The 26,361-nt window shown below is 47.6% G+C and overlaps 1 protein-coding gene across 1 annotated transcript in view; it reads left to right on the plus strand.

The window, feature by feature from the left end:
• MED8 (mediator complex subunit 8) overlaps positions 1-26,361 on the plus strand; it is a 60,859-nt gene that overhangs the window by 30,427 nt on the left and 4,071 nt on the right. Inside the window, exons 3-6 of the mRNA XM_086953220.1 lie at positions 4,287-4,431; positions 5,446-5,586; positions 8,468-8,549; positions 18,564-18,806. Coding sequence (XP_086809346.1) covers positions 4,287-4,431; positions 5,446-5,586; positions 8,468-8,549; positions 18,564-18,806 — 611 coding nt within the window. The remainder of the gene's footprint in view (positions 1-4,286; positions 4,432-5,445; positions 5,587-8,467; positions 8,550-18,563; positions 18,807-26,361) is intronic.

The following is a 26,361-nucleotide window of genomic DNA, read 5'->3' on the forward strand; positions in this document are numbered from 1 at the left end:
CAATGTGTAGATGGCATTCTGCATCCCATGTCCATTTCTGAATCCAGAATGCAAACTGGATGGAGAGTGGAGAATGGCAGCAAAAGAAAAATCTTCAGCTTGGAGAGGATTTCAGCTGATGCTTTTGTTCTCTAAGATTACTGGCAGATCAAGAACAGCAGCTGGAATCCTTGGAGCAGAAGCATGAAGAAAACGGGTTGCCTTCTAGAGCGAGGAAGGACTTGAGAGCGGAGTTGCGATGCACCAAAAAGACTAAGCAGTTCTGTTTTATGGTCTTAAAGAAAGAAGAAAAAGTAATACCTCTCCATAATGGATTAGGGCACTCGCAATAGAAACAGATGATGAAACAGGTCAACTTCCCAAGGAAATATCTGGTTTGGAACACAACTAAACTAAAAGTCAAAGTTATGGATTCTCAAAAGTATGTCTGATCTAAACCTAATCAATACTGACAAAATGTTTGGATGAACCCAGCCCAGTTTTCTGCGCAGAACCCCAACCAGCAACCAGGAGCAACACCAAGAAGGCTTACTGCATACAGCACAGCCGAATACAGCTGGCCTGAAAAGTGGAGGGCAGTTGGCATGTGCTGCTTGAGTGCCACCAGACCAAAGACACCTGCCTGACTCAAACCCAAGGATGAGAATAGAACACCTTCCTAGATGGCAGGGGACCGCGCCAAAGAGTGTTACCCATAGAAACAAGATTTGTGTTAAGTGTATGAGTAGATCCAAGATTCCTAACCGAAGGTTGCAGGTAATGCCCCTCTTCCTTGGTTCTCTACTTCTGCCACGCATCACTTTGCTGTTTTCATGGTATGTAGTGAGATGCCATTCCTTCCTCTTTTTTTCTTCACTCAATTGTCCCCTACATTACCTTTCAGTACCTGTATCCACGCTGAGCCTGTTAACTCCCTTTAAGACGTTGCCATTTGTACAAGAGGAAATAGTGTTTATGAATGGTAACTGTGGAAACAAAGGGCAGTAGAGAGTTGTTGCAGGACTACTAGGAAATCTGTAAGATCCTGCAGGCGACTGGGTGAGATGGCATGAAAGTCCCAGGCTTGATTACGGTCTCCAGCAGAAAGCAGCTGAGCTTACAGACTTGCCTGTTTCTGTGCTCTGTTTCTTGCTCTTGATCAGCGTGCATTCTCGCTAGTAGAATCAGCCCATGTCAGTTGTCACATTAATGATTGTAGCTCTCTTCTCTTTCCTAAACTAACCAGAACCCTGAATCTGGCGATCCTCTATGCAACAATTTGTGACTCGCTAGAGATTGGATATCCAGACCTTTTGGCGGCTGCTTAGAAGTCCTAACTTAGGTCAAGTCATTCACTAGAGACTGGTGCTTTTGCCTCTAGTTGTACAGGTATATTTGACATAAACGGTTGCATTTCCTGTCTATGCAACACTTAACATTTAAATACATTTGTGCCCCATCTTTGGAGAAAGAAAGATTTGCTGATGGTTTTGCCTACTCGGAGATTCATGAAAAGTTTGTAAACCCCTTACTGCACCTGTTACAACTCCAGCTCAACACGTAAACCAGGCTATGGATTTTCAGAACAGTCTTATGACCCTATGGCCTTAGACACATAAAAACTCTGAAGTTCTTGCTTGTAGCCACTGGAGGGGTCAGGGATGTTATAGTTTTTCCAGTGGCACGTCTGATTCTATTTTTCAGGATTACAAGGTTATGTTGGGAAGTAACCCTAAATCCATTAAAGGGGCTAATGTTTTAAATTCTAAGAAGCAGAATAATCTGCTAAAGACTACATAGACTTTATTCTAATGCAGAGGCATTGAGGCATTTTGTACATGTACATTAATAAGTCATTCTATTTTCATGCATTAAAATCCGTTGTAACTGAGACCAGTGTAACACTGTGATGAACCAATCATTGATACATTATGCAAAACCGTATACACGATTAAAATCCCACCTTATAGAACATACAAAGTAATAAGAATAGATAAGAAATGCTGTGACCATTGTATGTAGGAACCGACGATTAAAAATGTTGTCCACATCATCACAACCCGTCTTCCCAGGCCTTCGTCTGCTGAAATACAGTCTCCTAGACAGCAGTGGTGTTTGCAGAAAAACAGATTTGCTCCATAGTAGCCCCACTGCTCGTTCCAGTCTACTCTGATAGAATCCTGCGCCATCAGAGGATGGAGCAAGGGTGAATTAATTCTTTCTATTTTAAGCCAAATTCTGCCGCAGTGCTCCATGCACTACACACGGACAGGGAGAAAATCCTTCCATGTGGAGAAAAAATGCAGTTATTTATCTATCTATTAGGTGATTTATCTCAATCACCTAACTGCACTCAATGTCCAACCCACCATCGTGGACTCCGCGAGGTCCTTAGGCATCACACTTGACGCCAATCTCAACATGCAGCAGCACATTAGCAAAGCAACTAAAGGAGCGAATTTCCAAATCAACACTTTGAGGAAACTTAAATCCTTCCTCCCAGCTAAGGACTTCCAAACTGCTGTACAAGCCCTAGTCATCCCTCGCATAGACTACGGAATTGTGGCTCTCAGCGGACTCCCCCTATCAACAACCGCACCCCTAAGAGCCTCCTTGAACGCTGCCGCGAGACTTATCACTGGCTCAAGAAAACATTCACATATTTCCCCTGACTTAAAATCCCTGAACTGGCTGCCTTTTGAAGCCAGAATACAGCTGAAAATTGCCTGTATGACACACCTGGCCGTTCACCACAAGTCACCCAACTACCTCACTCAAAAGCTGACTATATCAGGAGGCTCGAGATCCAATAGAAGCACAAAAAATCTCCTCCTGAAACCTCGAAGATTCCGGAAGGAAAAAACATACAAACGCTCCTTCTCAGGAATGGCACCCAGGATCTGGAATGCACTCCCTCCTGAAACCAGGCTTATCTCCTCCACTGCATTTTTTAAGAAAGAGGTAAAAGCCATCCTTATGGCTAAGTTCACCTGAACTCTACTGTTGCTGGATCAAAGACATTGCACAGCTTTTGTACTATTGGTTACCTGATTGTTTATTGGTATTATATTTTTTACATGATTGCTATCCTATTTTGCTACTCACTTACTACCGACTATTATATTGCTTCCAATAGTTTGTTTAATCACCCTCTTGTTGCCCCTACCCTTTGTTTCTGTAAAGCGCTCTGATATTTGCAAAGATCTTGTTCGCGCTATATAAAACTTTGAATAAATAAATAAAATAAATAAGCCTTGCATGGCACCATACACTGACTGCATGCTTCGCCCGGCATGTGATTGGGTGAATTTTAACATGAATACCCGTCCCTTTGGTGTTAGAGCTATCTCCCATAGCTGAATTAAAGGCAGTTTAGTGTGGGTCTTAGTGGAAAGATGCCTATCTAGTTGAGCTGTTCTACAAACCTGTAAGTATGTATTTGTAATTATTTTGATTTTACTTGGTGTTTGGAGTCAGAGCCCATTGAGGGGACTTGATCCAGGACTGTTTACAGTATTTGCTGGATTGGAGGCCAGAGGGACATGGGGCCCTTGTCGGGGATCGATAGGTATAAGTGAAAAGCTACACACGTAGCTTTTGAAACCACACACTGATTTGTTTATCTGCTTACTTGTCTAGCACCGAATATCTTACACTTTAAGCACTCTACAGATTTGATCAACTTATTCATAGTAAGGACTGTGATCGATGGGATAAATGGAAGGTTTTGATCTTGGATCAGTTCATTGTTTGATCTTCCTCCTGTCCTCCTTGCTAACACTACCTTCTGACTGTGCTGTCTTCATTGTAAATGTTTAGCTGTCTCCCTTTATCTAATTTTCATCTGTCCTATGTCTTGTTCACCATCTGTTCTCCCTTCTGCTTCAAGTCAACTGGGCATTCTAATTCGGCCTGTCTTCTACATCCATAGGTTCCCCACTTGCCTTTTCTCGATATTCATCTTTTCGCTAAAATGAATGAATTTTCGTGTGTGTCCGAGTTTATTTCACTGCTGTGCATTTTCACTGCCTGTTATGAACAGATTACTTCTTGAGATCCTACGCACTTTGCTGAAAATGTATTTGACAATTTAAGCTCTTACCAACCAGCACTAGATACAACCAAGACCATTTCCATTCTCTTAGTCATCACCTTCACAGGATAAGTTATTTTCATACATAATTTGGAATGGATGTTATTTAATATCTTGCCTTCTATAGCCAGTCCATGTCTGGGCCCCATTTTTGTTTCACTTAGCCATTCCTAACCCTTTAACCCTTACTACTGATTCCTTCTTCCTCCCGCAGGCCGTCAGTGCTGGACAGCTTTGCTCTGCTTTCGGGACAGCTCAGTACTCTGAATAAGCTGCTGAAGAATGACAAGACTCCTCAGCTGAGGAACCAGGTCATCATCCCACTTATCCTGTCTCCAGACCGCGATGAGGAGATCATGGTAAGTGGTTGGCCATGCTTGCAGACAATCGCAGGCTAATGCGTAAAAATGGTCAACTCCGAAGTCATGTGGGACACAGACATCTCCACAAGCCCACGGCCATCAAGTCATGGAACATTTGCTCTCAAAACCCAAGTACCCTGGTTTCGCTGGAGGCAGAGCTCTGCTCCTAAAACACACCCACAACTCGATTGTTTCTAACCACAGAGGCAGACCACCTGACACAATACTTGCTTCAACTTACTCTACCATGTATAGAAGCTAAGCATTGCCCTACAAAGTGTTCTGAGAGGGTGATTGTGGACTTAGCAACACCAACCATGCCAGATGACCCTTAAATGTCAGTGGCAACTGCAAGATGCTGGCTGCTTCTTCTGCAAGCTGCTGCACTAACTCATTGACTCAACAGTGAGAAAGGAGATTTGTCGGGGAGGCGGGGTATCTTCATCCCTCCTTACAATATCTGGTTAGATTGGGATTGTTATAACAATGCTCCTACAACTGAGGTAATCATTACAGAAAGTCCAAACATCAGTCATTACAACGAAAACATGACCTGAATCATTACTCAAATGAGTTTGAGAGTTATGTTCATTGTAGTAAAGGCGAGGTAAAAAGGTTTGATAATTCAGTAGGTTAGGGTCCTTCTTAGTATAAAGGTTATAGTTGGGAATAAGTTTAGGATTAGGATGAGTGTTACAATTAAACTAAGTTACAGCAATGAATATAGTCTGCTTTAGGGTTACAGTGAAGGAAGGTATTGCTAGTGTGAGAGTGAATTTGGGAAGAATGAGTGAAGACCACATTTGCTGCAGCAAGATGTATTATCGCAGATTTGTGGTTGCAGGAAGGTAATTGAAATTTGTTTCCAGGGGCTCATTGTGGTTGAGGGTCTTCCCTGTAATAACAAACATCTGTAACTTGAGGATGGACTTGAATGAGGTGAGAATCAATTGTGGCAGTATCTGATGCGGAGCCTGATGATGCTGATGCCAATGTCACTTCTGCTTCCAGCGATTGACGGAGGGACGTGTCCCTGTTTTCAGCCATGAGGTGGTCCCCGACCACTTGAGGACCAAGCCAGACCCTGAGGTGGAAGAACAGGAGAAGCAACTGAGCACAGAGGCAGCTCGTCTCACCCCTGATGCGGCTGTGGTAGGATTCGTTTTTTTCTTTTTGTCCATGAAGATTGAAGCAGTCTCCACAACTAAAACATCAACCGTAGCCAGGAATTTAACCGACTGAGAAAATGCAGAGCGATATTTCATTTGATAGACACATGTAGAGCGTGTTGAAGAATGTGCTTTCAGCAGTGTTGGGTTGTATTGAAAGGTTGTACTGCTTCAGAATGCTTTGAGCTCTGTATAAAGCTTTTCTCAATAACGCAAGTTCATTCATTGGCCTAGAACCTGTTATGTTTGTGTCCTACTCGAGAAAACTTGCCGTCAGAACCCGATGTACAGATCAGATTTGTCAATGCTCTTACTTCATTTTCTTTCCTCATCTGGACTGCCTCTGCCTCTATTTCTAGCACAGACCTGAAGTCATAAGGGCCAGGCAAAGTTTATTATGTTTTTACAGCAGAACTTAAATGCATTTTGTCCAAAATTATAAGTCCTCTAGAGGCTTTGGTCCAAGAAGAGAACCGTCCCAGAGTGCAGCATTCCTCCCCATTAGGCCTCCAGCAGTCCATATGTGGAGAAGTGTGGCTCAGGGGTTAGAGGCGGCAGACCTGGAGCTTGAGTTCGGCCCTGGACCAGGGTTCAATTCCCCGCCTCGGCGGGTCTTGGGCTCAAAAATTCCACGGACTCGTTAATTCTCGCTCCAGTGCCTTCTTGACTCACGGGTTCACACTCTGCGACTCTGGGCAATAGCTTGCTTAATCTCCACAACGGCCCTTCGTGGTGGGATGCCTGGCTTTCACCTTGTGGATACCCTGCCAGGGTTATCTCACAGGGGAATACCAGGACGGGTTCCCTAAGCAAGCGCGGAGATGCCCCAGGGTAAGTCGTGCGCTATATAAGTCTCATTCATTTCATTTCATTTCATTTCATATGTGTGTGTTTCACCGGGACACATGGCCCCAGTACCAACACCATTGAGAGTATTCATGGTTCTCTCTCCTGCACAGCTAATCAACCTGGAGAACCTGAACATTCAGAAGAGTTCAGGGCTAAACAGGGCACTCGTGCAGGATAACTTCCAGCAGCCACCAGGCAGGAGAGAGTAGATTGATTTCTAGAATCCCACCGCTGTTCTTTTCACCCACTGACCAGTGTCGAGGACATGGACTGAGCGAAGAGTCTGTGCGGCAAAGGAAGCCTTTGCCCCCTGCATAGGAAAGGTCTCTTAAACACAAGCGCATACAAGCAGCTCAGCTCAAACTCTTCATTTTGTCTGAAAAAGCCTCTGGGTGCTCCCCATCCTCGCCTGTTCATGGTCGCTGTTCCCACTTGTCCTAATAAAGCTCCTTCTTCCCTGCATCCCGGCTATTAAAATAAATGTTTGATGTTCTTGAATCTAAAAATTGTTTTGTATTTTCTGTCTGTTAAAGTTGCTGTACATCCCAATTTTGCCTTAACTTCTTTTTTAAAAATATTCGTTCTTATGTGTTACTTTCAAATAAGTAGACCATCACACCGTTGCATACTGTATTAAATCTATTCCATTTTGTGCAGTTGTTAGGAAACCAGCTTTAAACAACGACATGACTAAAAGCTACATTTCCCGTAAGGATGGGGCCCAGCCAGCGATGTTGGTCATAGTACCGTTTCTTTCCATTCTACTCCTACTGCGCCTTTTAAAACTGAAAACTGGGGTGGTGGCAGTTATCTAATATCTATGTGGTAGAGAGGGTGTGACAAACACCACTAAAGTGCACTATTCCCATGTCGGTATCGAGGCAGTAAAGAAACCGCTACCAGAGAAAACAGTCAAGTCCTTGACCTGTGCCTAAAGTATGCAAATTAGTTGTGCAAGCGTAGCCTTTTTATTGGATCGATCTTTTGTGGGCAGGGTCAAGACTGATTTTCTTATGGTTGGTCGATGGCTGTAATGATTGGTTTCTGACTTTACATGCACATAAACATGAAAAAAACATGGAATGGAGTGCACCCACCATAATTAACAGTAATTCAGATTAACTCGAGCATTTCAAAGCCATTACTCTTCGGCTGTCTCGGAGTTGTACATCATCCTGAGGAGTTCTACCATTGGACCTCCATATAGATGTCAAAATAGCAACTACTTGTTTGAAAACACAATGAAGTATTGTTCAACAGACTAAACTGGGTAGAGGAAAACACTGACTGTTCTCGGGTATCCGAATAGGCCGCCATAACATGTTGACTGGTTCTAGGTGACATGTGGATTAAGGGGTATAGCTGGCATAGGGGCGTCAAACGCCTCTCTAAAGACACAGATCTTCCATTACTCCTTTACAAATGGACCTGTCTCCACATCTTTAAGCTTGGCTGGCTGTGTCTCAAGTTTATTTAAGGGATCTCATGTGATTCTGGTGGGCTGTTCATAATATTATATTGGGGTACAATCATGAAGTGGCTTCTGGTTGATGCTTCTTGAACTATGATCTTTCCTTACTGGGCAGTCAGTGGAGGATTTTGTGACCTGCATGATGCGGTCTCAACACCGAGGACGAAAGATGAACTAGGCCGTCGGGGTCTGCACTCTCTGGGGCTTAAATAGTTCCTTATTTGGGAGGATGGTATAGGTGGAATTCCAGTATTTTAGTCTAGAAATTTGCATGCACCCTGTTCGAGGCTGTTCTCAGACACATCACTTTGGCATCTGGGTTTTGTGAGAAGTCTTCACTAGAAGCTGTGCAAGGTGCTGGGAGACCAGTGAGATAAAGCACTCTTTAGTTTAGCAGCTAGTTAAGCCTCTCTAGTCCTAGTTTAATACAGTGTTTGCTGTAACTTACAGACCCGTGGTGCATCAGGCAGCAGTTTGTGCCAGAGGCTGAGTGAAGCAGATTTCGTTCGACGTCTCCATAAATTTGTACTGCTTGTGTTTCTAGAAACAGATCCAGAGCCTTAATAAGATGTGCAGTAGCCTTCTGGAGAAGATAAACAAAGAAGAACGGGAGTCGGAGAGTGGTGGTGAGTCTAGAAGATGATGGGACTATTGCGTGTTTCCTGCACTCTGACAGTGACAGTCTTGTCTATATGGTACCAAGCTTGGAATGTTCCTCTGTCACAAGACAGGATTCTTTAACTTTCAATGTGGAAAATCACTTCCATGCTGTTCTGACAAGGTCTGTTCTGTGGATACGAGAATCTAGGGACCAATCTATTTTCATTTGTTTTACTGTGGATATTTGTTGTGCAATCCTCATCTCAAGGTCCAAAAAAATATTTGCGTAGCACAATGATTATGTTCCTAATGTACTCAAAAAAGCTGGTTACGGGAGCATGGACGAACATTTATAAAAGGTTCCGCAGTAAGACAAGAGTGTGGACAGAAGATGCATTCAGTTTAAGCTGACCTAACCTCCTTCCCCAGACTTATGAACTCCTTTCAGATGCTGGTGGTATCTGACTCTAGACCGCAGGTATCCAAGCAACCTTTCCAGTTTCTTCAACATGGTAGTATGTGACTCGATGTTTGTGAATGAAATATGAAGGGGCTTCGAGGAATGAGCAGGCCATCAGAAACGAGAAGTTGAAAGATGTGATGTGGTGGTGCAGAAGAGGATTTCTGAGCGAGATTGGAGAGATTGTGGCCTGGTTTGGAGAACTTGATGATAAAGGTAGATTTTATGTTTTTGTATTTTTGGTCAGAATGCGGGATCGTGGGTGGTACCAGGTTTATGTCAGTTTTACTGCATTGATCAGTGCTTTGTTTTTATTATATGTTTCTGAGATGGGCAGCATGTAGCAGTCCAAATTTTCCTTTAGAACTAGAGACGTTGGTGGTGGAATTTGTAGTTTTGATTTAAGGAGTCCTTTAGGGGAATGTGTGGGGCTGTATTTCATCTTAAGTTTCCAGTATAGCAGTTTGCTATCATTTCGTCTGGTGCCTACCAGTGAGCGATGGTATTTGTTTTGATATTTTTTGGTCTAATGGATGTTTGGCATTCAGGAAGGACCTCGAGAACGGAGTTAAAATTGTTCTGGAACATGTCTACATCATTTGTCTGCTTTTGGAGTAGACCATATTTGCTCTTTCGACTGATGTGGATGATTGTTTTTCAAGTTCCTGGAGGTGATAGCCATGGATTTCTGCTCCTTTTTGGTAGGGTCTTAACATGACAGTGTGAAAGGGTAGGCAAGGTGGTTGGTCCAGTTTATAGAGCGATGTTGTAGTTGACTAAGAACGGGAGGAGGTCCCGGTTGTTGTCAAGGTTGTGGATGGCTGCAGTTATATAGGAGGTGAGGTTTAGAAATAAGGAGAGGTCCACTTCAGATTCTTCATGAATCTTGTTTGATGATGTCACCAAGTTAGGTAGTGTCAAAGTTGGGTGTTGAGTTGGTAATTTTATAGAAGTTAAGTTTTTTGTTATCTGCTGGCCAGTGGATATGAAATGAAAGATAGTGGAGCGAAAGGAAAAGATCTGCAAGTGAGCATTCAAAACTGGATAATGTAGGAGGGGTGGTGCAAGAGGGTGATAACGGAGAACGATTTTCTTTCTCCTCATGGCGAGGCTACCACCGGTTTTGTGGAAGTGTATGTGGTGGACTATGTTAAAGCTGTCTTAGAAGAGTTTAAGATGCGTCCGTGTGGTGCTAAGCTGAGTCTCCATGATAAAGAGAGCATTTGGAATACGGTGCGATATGAGATCCTATTTGTCAGAAGTGTTTTATGTGCATTTAGGAGCATTAAGTTGACAGATGGGTTCGGGGAAGATGAGTGGGCGATTGATGATTTTAACTAGGTTTGCAGTGCTGGGGTCTGGTCTTCAACTGTTGTATGACTTTATCAGCGACTCGCCACAGGAGCTTCCAATATTTCTCTGCCCATTCGCTGTGCTGGAAGTCCAGAAGTATACAACTGTGAAGCAGATGGAGTAAGGCACGTGCCATCAGAGGACCAACCGCAGATGGCAGGAAGTTGATATGAAAGATAATTTTTTCTATGCAGACCAAATTATGGTGTTGGTCCAGTGAAAGAAGGGCAGCTTGCAGAATTAGTGTTTCTTGCTTTCAAAAACAGAGCTGGCCTGACAGAACCAATCTCTGGAACCCTTAAAGCTGAGACTGGGATGGAGAGGAGGATTCACCTCCCTATTAATGGTGTCCACTCCTGCATGGTTTAGTTTGTAGAGTCAGATGCTTAGAACAGCATTTGCCATCGAGGTAAGATCTCTGAAACTCTCTAACTTATCTTAGAAGCCACATGTTTACAAGGATCCCAGCAGGACCTGTCCTCTAGCATGTCCTGAGCCATCATAGTAGGGTCTCTGAACTGTCCAAACTTGTCTTAGAAGCCACATGTTTAACCTGATGACGCTACCACATGGTCTCCACACTCCCCAACTGGGCCTGTTCCCTAGCGCTGGAGACGTTGAATATCCTATGGTACATGGGTATTATATCCGGTACAATTAAATGTGTGTACTATGTTCACCTTATGCAGGGTGTCCTTTGTATTGATGGCATGCCGACACCAGTGACTCCCATACGAAACCTGGGGGTTAGCTTTAATAAGAAATTAAACCTGGAATCTCACGTTAACAAACTGGTGGGAGGCTGTTATACTCTTATCCGAGGACTCCGGAAAGTGCTACCGCTATTGCCAGCACAGGCATGAACTATGGTAGTCAGGAGTATAATGTTGAGCCCCCTGGATTACTGTAATGCCCTGCTTCTGGAATCCCCTGGATACCTGATTGCTAGGCTCCAGAGTATCCAGGCGGCAGCAGCTAAGTTAGATCTAGGTTGAGCATGTCGTTCCTCGACAACACAAGTACTGGCAGAGTTGCATTGGCTGCCAGTAGCTCAGAGGATCCTGTTCAAATCTTTATGTATAGTGTTCAGGGCACTCCATGGGCAAGGTCCCAAGCTGATTCAACATAGGTTCCAATGGTATGAACCTATACGCACTCTCCGCCCCTCCTCTGCCAGTCTGGCTAGAATCCCCAGGACAAAGAATGTTACCCTATGGGGAGTGGGAGGGGGGGCTTTTATTGTGGCAGCAGCCCGCCTCTGGAATCTTCTTCCCTTGGAAATTAGGAGCATTCAGGGTCTGATGTTGTTCCGTAAAAGAGTTAAGACCTGGCTCTTTCCAAAAGTCTGAAAATTCAGTTTTTTTGTAACAGTACCTTTCCTCTGTCGATCGCTTTTTATATTCTTGACAGTTTACTCATGACCACTCGCTATCTTTTTAGCGCCAGGATGCCCACAGGGTTGCAGAGCGCTTTATTAATGTCAAAAATAAAATAAATAAATAACCTTTTACTTGCAAAGCACATAGGCCTGCCTACATTCTGTGCTTTCCCTGGTAGTATGGGAATGTTGTGTTAGATTGTTGAATGAGGGTTTATCAGGCAGCCACTTACTTTTAAGTACTAGCATTCAGGCCCCAGAGATTTTAGATTATATATTCTGTTATTACATCCTATTTATTCCCACAGAAAACACATTTGAATGAAAATATTGTGTTTAAAAACACTTTGCATTTAAAATAAAAGTCACAGATATACATTGAAACTCAGAATAGTAAGTTGCACAATAGTCGGGGTTCCACCCTCTTACCATCATCTCTATTTACACCTGGGAGTTGGAGGTAAACTGGTTACTCACTGCCTCGCTCTCTTGAGCTGATGAAATGCAATTGTGAGACAAAACAGGATGCAGCACCGCTCTCTGATCCTTTGGATTCCATGTGTGTGTGCTGCACAAGACAGCTCGTAGGACAAAATAGGCCATAGTGTTCAAACTTTAACAGAAAATAGCACCTGCAGACAGCAAAGGAGCTGGACATACTATTGGGGCTGCAATGCTGCCCCGGAATGTGCTCAGAACATCTGTTTTTTAAAATGTTTGTGTGGAGAGTATTTGATTTACTCGCAATGCAGTCATTTTCATTTCGAAAAATTAGGAATTGCCTAGACATCAATTTATTAAATGTTTTCTAAAGTGTTGTGGTCCAAGCACATCCGAGGCAAAGAACAATTACTTTATTTTCCAGTTACTGTGCAGTAACCTCTGACTGCCATGAGATCCCAAGAAAAGGGCTCGCTCCCAGCCTTGACTGCCCCGGGTGCTAACAAAAATACATATGCTTCCCATGGAAGCAATACTCACTTATTACATTTCAATTCTTCAGCCTTTAAATAGTGTACAGAGCGAGATAGCCTTTAGTGACATGAAAAATGCCTTTTCTGCTGAAACTAATTGCAAAGCACATCCTAATGTTTCTTCTCCCACCACCTGTCGAAATGCAACCAGGATCTGCCCTCTCACTCCGCTCCACTCATGGGTCACTCATCGTCTTTCAGAAGGATATGAACCTGGCAGTTACGGAATCCCCGCCTGAAACACTTTGTGATCTAAGGCTCATCTCCCCAGACCAGGGCACCCTTTTTCTAGCTCATTTCTAGTTAGTTAGTTAGTTAATGACATTTGTTAAGCGCCTGGTTGCACAGAGAACAGTGCGTCCCCGCGCTGACAATCCCACTAACATCTCTTCAGCTTAGCTCACAGAGGGTGAGCACTGGGTCAGGGGAGACTATGCTGATTATGTCTTGGGGAAGAGATGGGTTTTCAGCCTCTGTCTGAACCTAGTTTCAGACGGTTCCATCCTCAATTCGATGGGTAGGTCATTCCAGTCTTTACTGGCCAGGTGTCTAAAGGACCGTCCTCCCATCCTTGCTCTGTGGGTCCGTGGAGCCACTAATAGCATGCTGCCCATCGACCTAAGAGGGCGTGAAGGACGATAGATTGGAAGCAAGTCCTGGAGATATGGAGGTGCTTTTTTGTGAGCTATACGGTGGGTAATGCACATAGTTTTAAATTTAATTCGTTCCTTTATTGGGAGCCAGTGCAGGGAACGCAATGCATGTTTCCCAGAGGCTCTCCTAGGGAGGTTCAGGACCAGCCTGGCAGCTGCGTTCTGGACGCGTTGTAACTGTGTTAGGCCTTTTTTACTGAGTCCACATAGGAGGGAGTTCCCATAGTCTAAATGGGAGGTGACCAAGGCATGTACCATAGTTTTTCTGGAGCTGGGGGGCAGTAGGTCCAGGATTTTCCTCAGGACCTTCAAGATGCCATAGCATTTACCGGCAACATTACCAACATGATTAGTGTAGGCTAGATTAGAGTCAAGAAGAAAGCCAAGGTTTTTGACTGTGTCCACCGGGGCCGGGACAGAGCCCAGTTCTATGGGCCACCAGGCAGAAGTCCAGATGGAAGGACAGGGACCAACGATAAGAACTTCCGTCTTATTACCATTGAGGCGGAGATAGTTCTGCTTCATCCACCCATCAAGTGCCACCAAGCAGGCCGAGAAATTCTCAGCATCCACAACTGGATCACGGGACAGGTTGATCACCAGTTGTGTATCGTCTGCATAGGAGACTATGGCAACACCATATGACTCCACCAGTTTGGCAAGGGGTTCCATGTACAGATTGAATAACGTGGGGCTCAAAATCGAGCCCTGTGGAACCCCTTGTCTAAGACATCTTATACTGGATTTACATGGTGGACAATGCACTTGAAATCTCCTGTTCTTAAGGTAGGAAACCAACCACTCATGGGCAGGTCCGGTTATTCCCTTTTCACTCAGACGGTCCAGTAATACGGAGTGCGATACGGTGTCAAACGCCGCACTTAAGTCCAGTAGGACCAGTGCGGCCGTGTGACCCTCATCCGCCCTACACCGCAGCAGTTCTGTCGATAGGAGGAGGGCGGTCTCAGTCGAGTGTTTGGCTCTGAATCCCGACTGAGACGAGTGGAGGAGCTTGTTTTCCTCCACAAAGCTCACCAGCTGTCGGTTAACCAATTTCTCTACTACCTTCGCACAGTAGGGAAGGAGGGAGATTGGTCTAAGGTTGTCTAATTGCGTTATGCTAATATGGGCTTTCTTTTTTATCGGGACAACTTGGGCCAGTTTCCAGATGTCCGGAACTAGACATTCATGGAAGGAAAGAGAGGCCAAGTTACCTATGTGCTCCGCTACCTGGGGAAGATGACTGCGAAGAATCCTCGCTGGGACCGCATCTAAGGAAGAGCCCGAGTGAATGTCCGATAAGATGTTGATAAGCTCCTCTGCTTGGGGGACCACAAATTTCCTAAGTTTTTCCATGACCTGATTTTCGCAGTTAGGGTCTGGCATATTTGTGGGTTCAGAATTAGTCTGAAAACATGCATAGATCTTTTCTACCTTCCCTATAAAGAAGTCTGCAATCTCATTGCATGACTCTGTCGAGGGGGGGACTTCCCCTGAACTCGCTATAGAGGGGCGGAGAGTTCCTTCAGAATCATAAAGAGCTCTTTAGATGTGTTCTCTGCACAGTCAATCCTTTTATTATAGTAATCTCTTTTAGATTTCCTAATCTGGCTGTGATAAGACCTTAGTTCACTCTTATAGACTTCACGTAGTGAGGGGGCATATTCCACTCTCCATCTACGCTCCAAGGTTTTACATTTGGTTTTGGCGGCGCGCAGCTCAGCGGTAAACCACGGAGCGGATTTCGTGCTCCGTGCCATGGCTTTTTGAGTCCAGGGGGCTACTTTATCCAGTGCACCCTCAACCCATTCATCATACATCCTGCACGCCTCAACCAAGTTGTCGCTGAGCTTAGGGGGTTCCTGTCCTAGGGCTTGACTGAAGGCATCGTGACTGAATTTCCTCCAGTCCCTGCGCCTAATAGCGGGGGGTTTCTGTATAGGCCCCCTGTTGGGCAATCTTCTAAGTTTAAAAGGGATCAAATAATGATCCGACCACAGGATCTTAATCGGGACAGAAACACTTATATCCTCCCAATTTGCAAAAATTGGATCCAGCAGATGTCCCGCTTGATGGGTGGCTCTGTTATCAGCTAAAACAAACATAAGAGCTCTAAGTGCATTAATAATACTATAATAATAATACTGGATTTTATACAGCGCGAACAGCTACCTCTCGAGGAGGTGTCCCGGCGCTAGTAGAACACAGATAACCTGAGGCGAAGATAGGAGATCTAGCGTGGCTGGGTGAAAAGCCAGGTCTTTAGCAGTTTCCTAAAGCAGGGTTCGGAGGGGGCCTGTTGGATTGCTTGTGGCAGGGAGTTCCACAGAGCGGAGACGTTGGCTGAAAAGGTCCGACCGCCTAGTCGGGCCTTTTTTGCCCGTGGGACAACCAGTTGGACACGGTCATGGATACAGCCTCTCTGCAGTTGACATCATCCAAATGCACATTGAGGTCTCCTACAATCATGAACTTATTATGGCGTAAAGCAGATTGCGTTAGAGCCTCCAGGAGGCTCTCAATGAACGCAGTCGCCACACCAGGAGGGCGATAGATAAGGTAGCCCTTAATGGTGCAATTAGGGCCAACCGAGATAGAAAAAAGTCCAGCTTCACAGTTATTAATGGTAGTCGGTTCAAGAGAACATGACGGCTCGCTTTTATGGATAATAGCTATCCCCCCCACCCCCCCCCTTTGAATCCCTCTATTGATTTGGAGAATGTTATAGCCGGAGGGGAGGGCCTCTAGGATATCAAGGAGGGATTGTTCATCCAACCATGTTTCTGTCAAGAAGACCAAGTCAGGGTTGTCATCTATCAGCAAGTCATAAATGTTCAAGCTATGACGTTTCAACGATCGGCAGTTCAGTAGTAAGGCAGAAAGTTCATTACCTTCCTTACTCGTCTCTTGGTCTCTGAGGATAGTATAGCCGCAACCCTCACACTTCAGGGGCCATTGCTCCACGTATAGCGTGTGTTCGCATTCCGGCGGCAGCACCCTGCGCAGATGTAGTAATGCCTGCCTCGTACAGGTTGCCATCCCACCCTGGTCAGAGGTGGTATGGCCAGGGGGACGGGCCCTGGGCCGCTTGTGGTCGCGGACGGGCGCAGACGGGCTTGCCTTAGGCGCGCCTTCGGCGCGCAAACGGCCCTCCCGCTGCGCTCGTCCGCTGCGCTTGCGTGGATGGCACATTTAGGGAGAGGGTGGGCGTGGCCTGTGAGGTGGGCGTGGCCTCGCGTGTGCAGCGATGGCGGCCTTCCAAACAACTGTCCCACGAAGCAGCGCTAGCTCCGCTGCTCGTGGGGTGCCTGCTTGGCGCTTAAGCTTAGATAGAGCTCAGGGTGAGGTTTAGCACGTTTTAAAAACAGTAAATCACAATTTTACACAAGTTTTAAAAAACGAATAAAAATTGGCCTCCGGCTTCCGCCTCAGAGGTAGTGGAATAGATGCACGCGCTCTCATTCAGCGCTTCTTATAGGCGGGGGGGGTGGGCGTGGCCTGTGAGGTGGGCGTGGCCTCGCGTGTGCAGCGATGGCGGCCTTCCAAACAACTGTCCCGCGAAGCAGCGCTAGCTCCGCTGCTCGTGGGGTGCCTGCTTGGCGCTTAAGCCTAGATAGAGCTCAGGGTGAGGTTTAGCACGTTTTAAAAACAGTAAATCACAATTTTACACAAGTTTTAAAAAACGAATAAAAATTGGCCTCCGGCTTCCGCCTCAGAGGTAGTGGAATAGATGCACGCACTCTCATTCAGCGCTTCTTATAGGCGGCGGGGTGGGCGTGGCCTGTGAGGTGGGCGTGGCCTCGCGTGTGCAGCGATGGCGGCCTTCCAAACAACTGTACCGCGAAGCAGCGCTAGCTCCGCTGCTCGTGGGGTGCCTGCTTGGCGCTTAAGCCTAGATAGAGCTCAGGGTGAGGTTTAGCACGTTTTAAAAACAGTAAATCACAATTTTACACAAGTTTTAAAAAACAAATAAAAATTGGCCTCCGGCTTCCGCCTCAGAGGTAGTGGAATAGATGCACGCGCTCTCATTCAGCGCTTCTTATAGGCGGGGGGGTGGGCGTGGCCTGTGAGGTGGGCGTGGCCTCGCATGTGCAGCGATGGCGGCCTTCCAAACAACCGTCCCACGAAGCAGCGCTAGCTCCGCTGCTCGTGGGGTGCCTGCTTGGCACTTAAGCCTAGATAGAGCTCAGGGTGAGGTTTAGCACGTTTTAAAAACAGTAAATCACAATTTTACACAAGTTTTAAAAAACAAATAAAAATTGGCCTCCGGCTTCCGCCTCAGAGGTAGTGGAATAGATGCACGCGCTCTCATTCAGCGCTTCTTATAGGCGGGGGGTGGGCGTGGCCTGTGAGGTGGGCGTGGCCTCGCGATGGCGGCCTTCCAAACAACTGTCCTGCGAAGCAGCGCTAGCTCCGCTGCTCGTGGGGTGCCTGCTTGGAGCTTAAGCCTAGATAGAGCTCAGGGTGAGGTTTAGCACGTTTTAAAAACAGTAAATCACAATTTTACACAAGTTTTAAAAAACGAATAAAAATTGGCCTCCGGCTTCCGCCTCAGAGGTAGTGTCCTAATTCTGCTATTTCAACATGCCATGTTCAACTCTACAATCACTTGGGGTTCTTTTTATATTTCATAACCCAGATCTTTTCTCACAACACTATTCTAATGTACTGTCCTCTGTATACACCTCCTTGTTGATTTTCATTGCTGGATGCCACATCAATGCTAGTGATCACAGAGAATCTGCTGCCAGGGAAGCTAAAGCTGCGTCCCTGTAACAATTTGTCTCTAGTGCTGGTTATTTCATTAATCTCCGCTATCTGTTCCAACTTCCAATCTTAAAATAAGGTCACAACAGCCTCCCTAGCCTTTTAAAGTTGTAGCCGAGAAGGCCACCTCCCTCTGGAAGCTATCGGCGCATAAGATTCTAAGTAAAGTGGAGGAAATAATTGCATGGTCGCCTATGGTTTTTAATGTTATTTGTAGTTTCTACAATTGTATTGGTGATTATACTGACAATTTAGTCACTTGTTTAAGTGGAAATTCGTGCATGGGTTTGTGTATTTTTCATATTCCCGGCGGTTTGTTCAGGGTGGAGCTGTACCTGTCTCTGCTCGAGGGAGGTCCTCAATATTGATGCTACTTCAGTTTCTTTCATCTGGGTGATTGCACGCCTTTGGCTAGTTGTCTTATTTGCTTTTTTGGTTTTGTTTTCATTTTCTAGGATTGCGCCAGAGTAAGTCTACGTTTAACCCTGCAGACACCAGTGCGTTAGTGGCTGCAGTGACCTTTGGAAAGGGCCTTTCAAACCGCCGTCCCACTGGCCCGGGAGGGCCCAGTGTTGGGGGCCAGCCTGGCTCTGGTGGAATGATGAGTGGTGGCCCAAACTTGCAGCAGGTGCAGATCTCCATGGGCCAAAACCAGCAGCAGATGGCAGGGGTGGGCATGTCTCAACCTGGCCAGCCAGGTACGTAAGAACAGTTGAGTGTGGGTGTATGATGCTCAGGAATGTTGAAGGTGATGCTTGGTGGTCTACATTTGATGCTGGCGGAGAGACCGGGTTGGTCGCTAGATGGACCAGGGAGACCTGGATGATCCAAGCTGTGAGAAGGGACAGTATTGGGTTTTTTTTTGTTTGTTATTTTGGAAAACCTTTATTTAAGAGCCAAGGCACACAGCTATTTAGCCTTACATCCCTGAGGCTAGGCAGCATTATAGAGAACGGATATATGTTGCACACAATACAGATTGAAGAAACGTATCAGGTTTAATTTTATAATATGGTAACAATAAACCTAAAAGATAAGAAACGAAAGAAACACTAAGAAAAGGTAAATAGGCAAGGAATAGTGCGAAAGCGACAACACCCAGTTCTGGGAGGTAGGCAGGGCCAAGTGCCCACAAAGTGCAGCTAGACTGTATAAATCAAACGATAACGGGGGGGAAAGAATCAGGATGCCAGCGGAATAATAAGTTGGTTGGAAGGGAGGGCTAGGGAGAAAGACGAACCTCTAGCTGGTCAGCATCGGGAGGTAGGCAAATGTCGCCCCTGTATTCATTCCAGGCCCCCCAGACCATTCTCCACCTCCTAGGCTTACCCCTGGCCACATACACTGTCTTCTCGCGGAGCATGCACCAATCCATATTGGTCTTCCATAATTCCACAGAGGGGGGTGATGGGGGCCCCCCACTTCTGGGCGATGTCCCGCTTCGCCACCATGTTCCCCAGGGTGACCCATTGGGTTTGGGCATTATTGCAGTCCGTGGGGCCCCACACATTCAACAGGCAGCGCCGGGCCTCCGCCGGCAAGTCCACACCAGTCAGCTCACGCATCACCGCATGTACTCGTCTCCAGTAAGAGGCTACAGCATGGCACTCCCAGATGATGTGCAAGAATGTGGCCAGTTCTCCACAACCACGCCTACAAAAACCGTCCACTGAGAGTCCCATGTGAATCAGCCTGGGACCAATCACATAGACTCTATGGAGAATCTTCAATTGAACCAGACGCAATCTGGCTGAAATTGCCACTTCCTTAGGGGAAGACACCGCGCACTGCCAGTCCTCATCGTCCAGTTCGACACCATCACGCACCCACTGGTCCCTCACACCCAACAGAAGATCCGTGCGAACGTTGATCAATTTTTTATAGATCAGGGAGATGGTACTGTCCGGCATATGGCCATCCAGTACCCTGTCTTCCAACGGGGACGATTCAGGGACCTTCTCTCCCACCGGCAACACTGCCACAAGGGCATGCCGCAGTTGGGCATACCTAAAGTATTCTGTGGCTCCCAGTTGAAACTCCGTTTGCAAAGCGTCAAAAGACTTTATCTCGCCCCTGGCCATCATATCGTCCACTTTGGAGATTCCAATAAGGTCCCACCGGTCAAACCCCTTTGTGTGCCACATCCTGCCCAGCAAGTCAGAGTCGTAAAGTGGAGTAGCCAATGTAAGCCTACCCTGCCACCCCTGCGCTTTCGTAATGGCCCTCCAAATGTGCACAGCGGTCCTGGTGGGACCGTCATTCTTCCATCCAGAGATCTTGAGTATAGTGCTCTATAGTACTTCCCATCGTCCAGGAGCCACCGATCCATGGCATACCCTGGACTATCAGCCGGGCCATAGAAGCCATGGTTAAGAGCGGCCAGTTGAGAGGCCCAGTAGTACCTCCGGATATCCGGCAAAGCGATACCGCCGTCGTACCAAGGGATCGTCAATTTGGCAACAGCAATACGCGGCCTCCCCTCCCAAAGGAGGGTCCGCTGCAAACCTTCAACCTCCCTAAAGTATCTGGAGGGGACAAGGTCCTGTGTATTCTGGAGCGCCTACAAGAATCTGGGCAGGGACATCATCTTAAACAATGCCGCACGTCCGAGCAGGGACAGCGGTAGCCTGCGCCATCCCTCCACATCGCGCCGAAGGCGTGCAAGAGGGGGAAGCAAATTGTTGGAGTATCGCGTCCGGGCATCAGTTGAGATATAAATGCCCAGGTATTTGAACCCCTGCCTCGCGATCTGTATAGCGCAGCCCCTGGGAAGACGCGGAGTCTCTCCGCTAAGTACGTAAAGGTGAGATTTCAACCAGTTGATAACCAGGCCCGAATATCTACCGAAAGTACCCAACACGTCACAGGCCACAATCAAGGATTTACAAGGGGAGGTGAGGTAGAGCAGGATGTCATCCGCGTATAACGACACGCGGTCCTCAAAGCCGGGCGACCACCTCATCCCACAGATGTCTGGGTGGGTCCCTATCCAAGCGGCAAGTGGCTCAAGCACGAGAGCAAAAAGCAACGGCGACAGAGGACAGCCCTGTCTGGTGCCTCTACGTAGAGCAAAAGAAGCTGACACACGTCCGTTGACCGTAACATTGGCCAATGGGGAAGCATATAAAAGTCTGACCCATCTTATAAATTCAGAGCCAAACCCAAACTTAACCAGCACTGCCCACAGGTAATTCCACTCAAGGGAGTCAAATGCCATCGTCCCGTCTAAGGATGCCAAGACGGACGGCTCACAGAGCGTGTTGACTCGTGCCATGACTGCGTGGAGCCTCCTGAGGTTGAGGGCGGTGTTGCGATGGGGTATGAATCCCGATTGGTCCGGGTGAACCAGGTCGGCGATCGCACCCACCAGCCGGTTGGCCAATAACTTAGCCAGAATTTTAGGCTCGGCATTCAACAGGGAGATCGGGCGATACGACCGACAAAGGTCTCTAGGCTTCCCATCCTTGTGAATAACCACAATAGTGGCCAGTCGCTGATCCAGAGGGAGCTCACCCGCCTCGCGCGCCTCCAGGAACATGTTTCGCAAGGGTACAGCAATGGTGTCAGCCTTAATCTTGTAAAGCTCTACCGGAAGACCGTTGGGGCCGGGAGCTTTGCCAGATCTTAAGGAGCGTATCGCAAGCGCCACCTCGTCAGCTGTAATACCTCTGTCCATGTCGTCGCGTTCAGCATCCGACAAGCAAGGAAGCTCAATCCCTTCAAGAAGAGAGGCCGAGTCCGCCTCGGTCATAGCAGAGACCGATGTGTAGACAGACTCAAAATAGTCGGCAAAGGCCGTGACTATAGCGCTGGGGTCAGTGACAACCAACCCGTCGTCACCCAGCACCTCGGGCACCACTCGGGAAGCCATCTCCTTCTTATCTAGCCAAGCAATAAGCTTGCCTGCCTTATCCCCTGCATCGTAGATCCTCCCCTGCTGTTCTCTGCCCATCACCTTGGCTGCGTCAGTAGCAGTGGCTCGATACTCCGCCTGCTTGAGAGAGAGAGCATGTAACAGGGCAGGCGCCGGATCAGTCTCCAATTGAGAATCAAGGTCCTCAATCTCTGACTCCAGCCGCACCACATCCTCATCTCTGCGTCTGCGCGCCTCGGCTATTAAGGAGAAAGCTTCTCCTCTCAGGACAGTTTTGAAGGCCTCCCATAGGGACAAGGCCGACGTCACAGAGCCTGTATTTTCGGAAAAATATAGGTCAATGGCTTTAGCCAGCAGGTCACGAGTTTTAGGGTTACGGAAGTACCATGTATTGACCGGCGCTACTTTGGAGGCTGCTACGATATCAAAATCAAAGGACACCCAGACCGGGGAATGGTCCGATATGCCTTTGGCCATCAAGCGGGCCTCGGAGACGGCTGAAGCCTGGGCTGCCAAAGCCAAAACGTAGTCAATCCTGGAGAGGCTGCTGTGCGCACCAGAGTGAAAGGAGTATTGCCGCCGGGCGGGATGGAGAAGCCTCCAGCAATCAATAAGCCTCGTGGTATTCAAGAAGTCAGGAAGCCAGGACTGCGCACTACGAAGATCTCTGGATGGAAAACGGTCTAGGGTCCCAGATCCAACTGCATTGAAGTCCCCGCCAACTATAAGCAAGCCCTCCGGCAGGCCCAAAATGGCGCCCCCAAGATCTTGAAAAGTCGTCGTTTGTAGGCCAGGGGGGACATAAACAGAAACCAAAACCAGGGTACGTCCCTCCCATCTGCCCGTGACGGCGACGTAACGTCCCCTATCGTCAATCACACTAGTCTCCACCTCAAACGGGAGAGACATGCGCACCATGATCCCCGCCCCTCGGGACCCCGAAGAGAACCCCGAGTGTGCCACCATTTTAAACCCTTTCCTGTTGAGTGCGTGGCATGTATTGCCAATGAGATGAGTTTCTTGTAGCAAGATGACATCGGGTACACACCTTTTAAACATTTGCAACACGACCCCTCGCTTAATGCGATCACCCAGCCTATTCACATTCCAACTCAGTACATTTAACTTCTTACCCCCCATCATCAATGTACGGGCCCCCACCACCCCCACAGGGAACAGTCGCCGCTACATAGTCATCAGAAGAGTAGTCACCTTGCCATAGAAAAGAAAAGAAAAAGAAAACACAAAAGAAAAAGTCAGCCCAACCACCCCCACCCTGCACCCCTGCATTAGACTAAAAAGCCCCCCCAACTAGCAGTGTGCCTGTCGCCACGAAAAACTAATCTACGAAAAGCCCCCAGAGGAGAAAGGAGTCAGCCTATCCCCCCCCCCCGTTTCCTGAAAAAGAACAATAACAAAGTACAATAGTCCGCGACTGACTGCGTGTGCAGGTCCATCCACCGAAGACGGTCCGAAAGAGTTCACTCACTCCTGAAGACCAGGGCCGCCCGACGCCCCTTCCGACTGTTCCTCGGGCGTACTACGACGTTGGGGCAAAGTGTCCAGCCAGTCCCCGGCCGCTTCCGGCATGTCGAAGAACACTGCCCGGCCGTCATGTTCAATCCGCAGTTTCGCTATGAATAGCATAGAGTACTTCATCCCCAACTCTCTCAGCCTACGCTTCACACCCATGAAACTTTGCCTACGCTTCTGCACCGCTTGAGTGAAGTCCGGGAAAAAGTTGATATCAGCGTTCTGAAACTTTAACGGCCCACCTCTCCTCCAGGCCTGCAGGATAGCGTCCCGGTCCCTAAAATTGAAGACCCTGGCAATAATTGGGCGCGGAGAGGCCCCCAGTTTCGGCTGGCCTCCAGGTAGTCTATGCGCCCGCTCCACCGAGAAGAACTTGCTTAGTCCACTGGGAGTTAGATGATTCTGAACCAGGTTCTCGACAAAGAGATCGGTAGCATCCCCCTCAGCGCCCTCCGGTACTCCAATGATACGGACGTTCTGGCGCCTGGCCCGTCCTTCGAAATCATCGAGCCTGCGGGCAAACAACATGTTCGTAGCTTTCAGGTCCCGAATCTCCGACTGCAGGTCAGTCACGTCAGAGGTTAAACCCGACGCCTTTATGTCTAGTGACTTGACTCTGCCGCAATGGCTCCCATGACATCCCGGAGGGTGGGTTCCGAGTCATCCGGTGATGCATCTCGCTGCGTGTCTTTAGTGCGTCCTGTGGCTCCGGGCGATCCCTTTAGGAGGGTGTAGCGATCGGAGGTAGTGGGCTGAGAAAGGGATGGTTTTCTGCTGACTCTGGGTTTCCCTTTGTCCGGATCGCCCCTGCCCGCCATGTTGGGTGAAGGGGGTCGCTCGGTCAGGAAGGTATCCTGGTTGTCCCTGAAGCCCCAAGTCGGTAGGAGTCAGTATTCGCCTCCACCGCTCCTCCAGCACTTCGATCGCAAAGTGACCTGGCCACTATTTCAGAACGGGGCGGCCTCCTCATCCCCAGACTGCCACCGTGTAGCCGCACTGCCGTCGCCCACGTAATTACGGGCTGTGGTGGCGTCGTCGTCCCCAATCTTCAACACGGTATAACTTTGCGTAGAAAACTCGGATCTTCGATCGGAAAACGAGTCCCGCATCAGCAGCAGTTCAGCGACAGATTCCCACTATTGTGGGACAGGATAGGTGGCAGGATTAATTCGGAGGATCGGAGGGTCTTCGGAGCTCCGAGCTCACGTGGCCATCTTGGTTGCCCGCGAAGCTCCTCCTGAGGGACAGTATTGTTAATTATACTTGGGGCTGCATTGCTAGTCCTGTTTTTGGCTATTTTTCTGATATTTGATTTTTTGCTAGTCCTACTTGATGCAGCATAGGTCTTTAATGGGTTTTCAGGTTTCTCATATGTCCATCTAGTGGTTAGTTCAGGGGTAATCTTTGGGTGCACTAACACCCAAAAATGATTCCTAAACTAGATCAAATGCTAAAGAAATGTTTTTTACAAAAAACGTATAATCTTTTACCAACATAGGGGCTTATTAGGATTGTGGATTTTCCGCATCCTTTGGGCCCGCGGAAGCCACCGCCGGCCCGGAGGATGCGGAAAATCCGCAGCGGACCCACCAAAGTCCCACCGCCACATTATGATGGCTGGTGGGTCCTGGTTTACGTCCGCATCTTTTCCGCCACGGCTGGCTTACAACCGCGGCGGAAAAGCACTAATATGGTGAAGGTGTCTTTCAGACACCGTCAGCCAGATTAGGATGGGCTCTGATACATGCTTTTCCGCGGCGGCGTTTCCGCCGTGGAAAAGCATGTGTAACTTCACTGGGGGGGCCAGTTGCGGGCCCCCTAGATGAAGGGGGAGGGGGTGCACCTGGGGGGTACCTATGGTACCCCCCTGCATTTGTATGCAGAAAGCGGCAGGCACCGCGCGGTGCCTGCCACTTTCTACATACAAATGCAATGCGTGCATTTTTAACATTGCTGCGGGTGCAGCTTGAAGCCGCACCCGCCGCAATGTTAAAAATAGAGGATGTGACCGCCAGGGTGGCGGTCACATCCTAATTGCACAGGAGGGAACTCTGTGGATGTCCGGAGCCTGTTCTAGACATTGAAATTGTCAGCCGGATCTCCAGGACTTTGTGAGCTTTACAGTCAACCTTTGTTTTTACTGAAGGAAAGTGGCAAACACTGGTGCCTGCTGTAAGTGTCGGTTGTTTGCCATCCAGCCAGAAGCTGACAGCATGCAATGCTTGCAATAGTTGTAAACCTAAAACTTGGAAGTCCTGACCAATTGGTTGAATGAATGAGAAACGAAGACAGTCGAAGGAGACTCCTCTTGCCACAGTGTCATTAGATGAGGACAACTGGCTTGAGTAGCATACCCTCTAGGGTCAGGCCCGAGTCATAGGGATCTTAACCATAGGGGACCCCCTTAGATTAGTGCGCTTTTGTCATCCTATAGCCCTTATAGGAGTTTAAGATCTTCGAATGCAAGTCTCCTGTGCCAATGGAACGAAGAACTGAACCTAATGAGATTGCATTTAGAAAAATGCTCACAATATGGCTTTACCCTTATTAGTTTATCCAGGTTATAGCTCCAGATGATTAAAGATGTACACTTGACTCACGTAGCCCTGGGAATCCCGCGGGTAGCTATGCGCTTTATAAATCCGCATAAGATAAGTTTGCCAGTATCTTACACAGTTTGATTCAAAAAGGCAAACACTGTGACCTCATTAATCTTCACAATTAATAAACATCAGTCCACAGCTGTCCCCCTCACCAGGTGTTACTGCTGAATATCTAATTCACATTATGGTCCACACACATCTTAGTTTCATGCAATTGGTGATTCCTTGAAGCCCAACCAAACC

Source organism: Lissotriton vulgaris, chromosome 1_2 (assembly GCF_964263255.1).
Source record: "Lissotriton vulgaris chromosome 1_2, aLisVul1.2, whole genome shotgun sequence".
Taxonomy (NCBI): Eukaryota; Metazoa; Chordata; class Amphibia; order Caudata; family Salamandridae; genus Lissotriton; species Lissotriton vulgaris.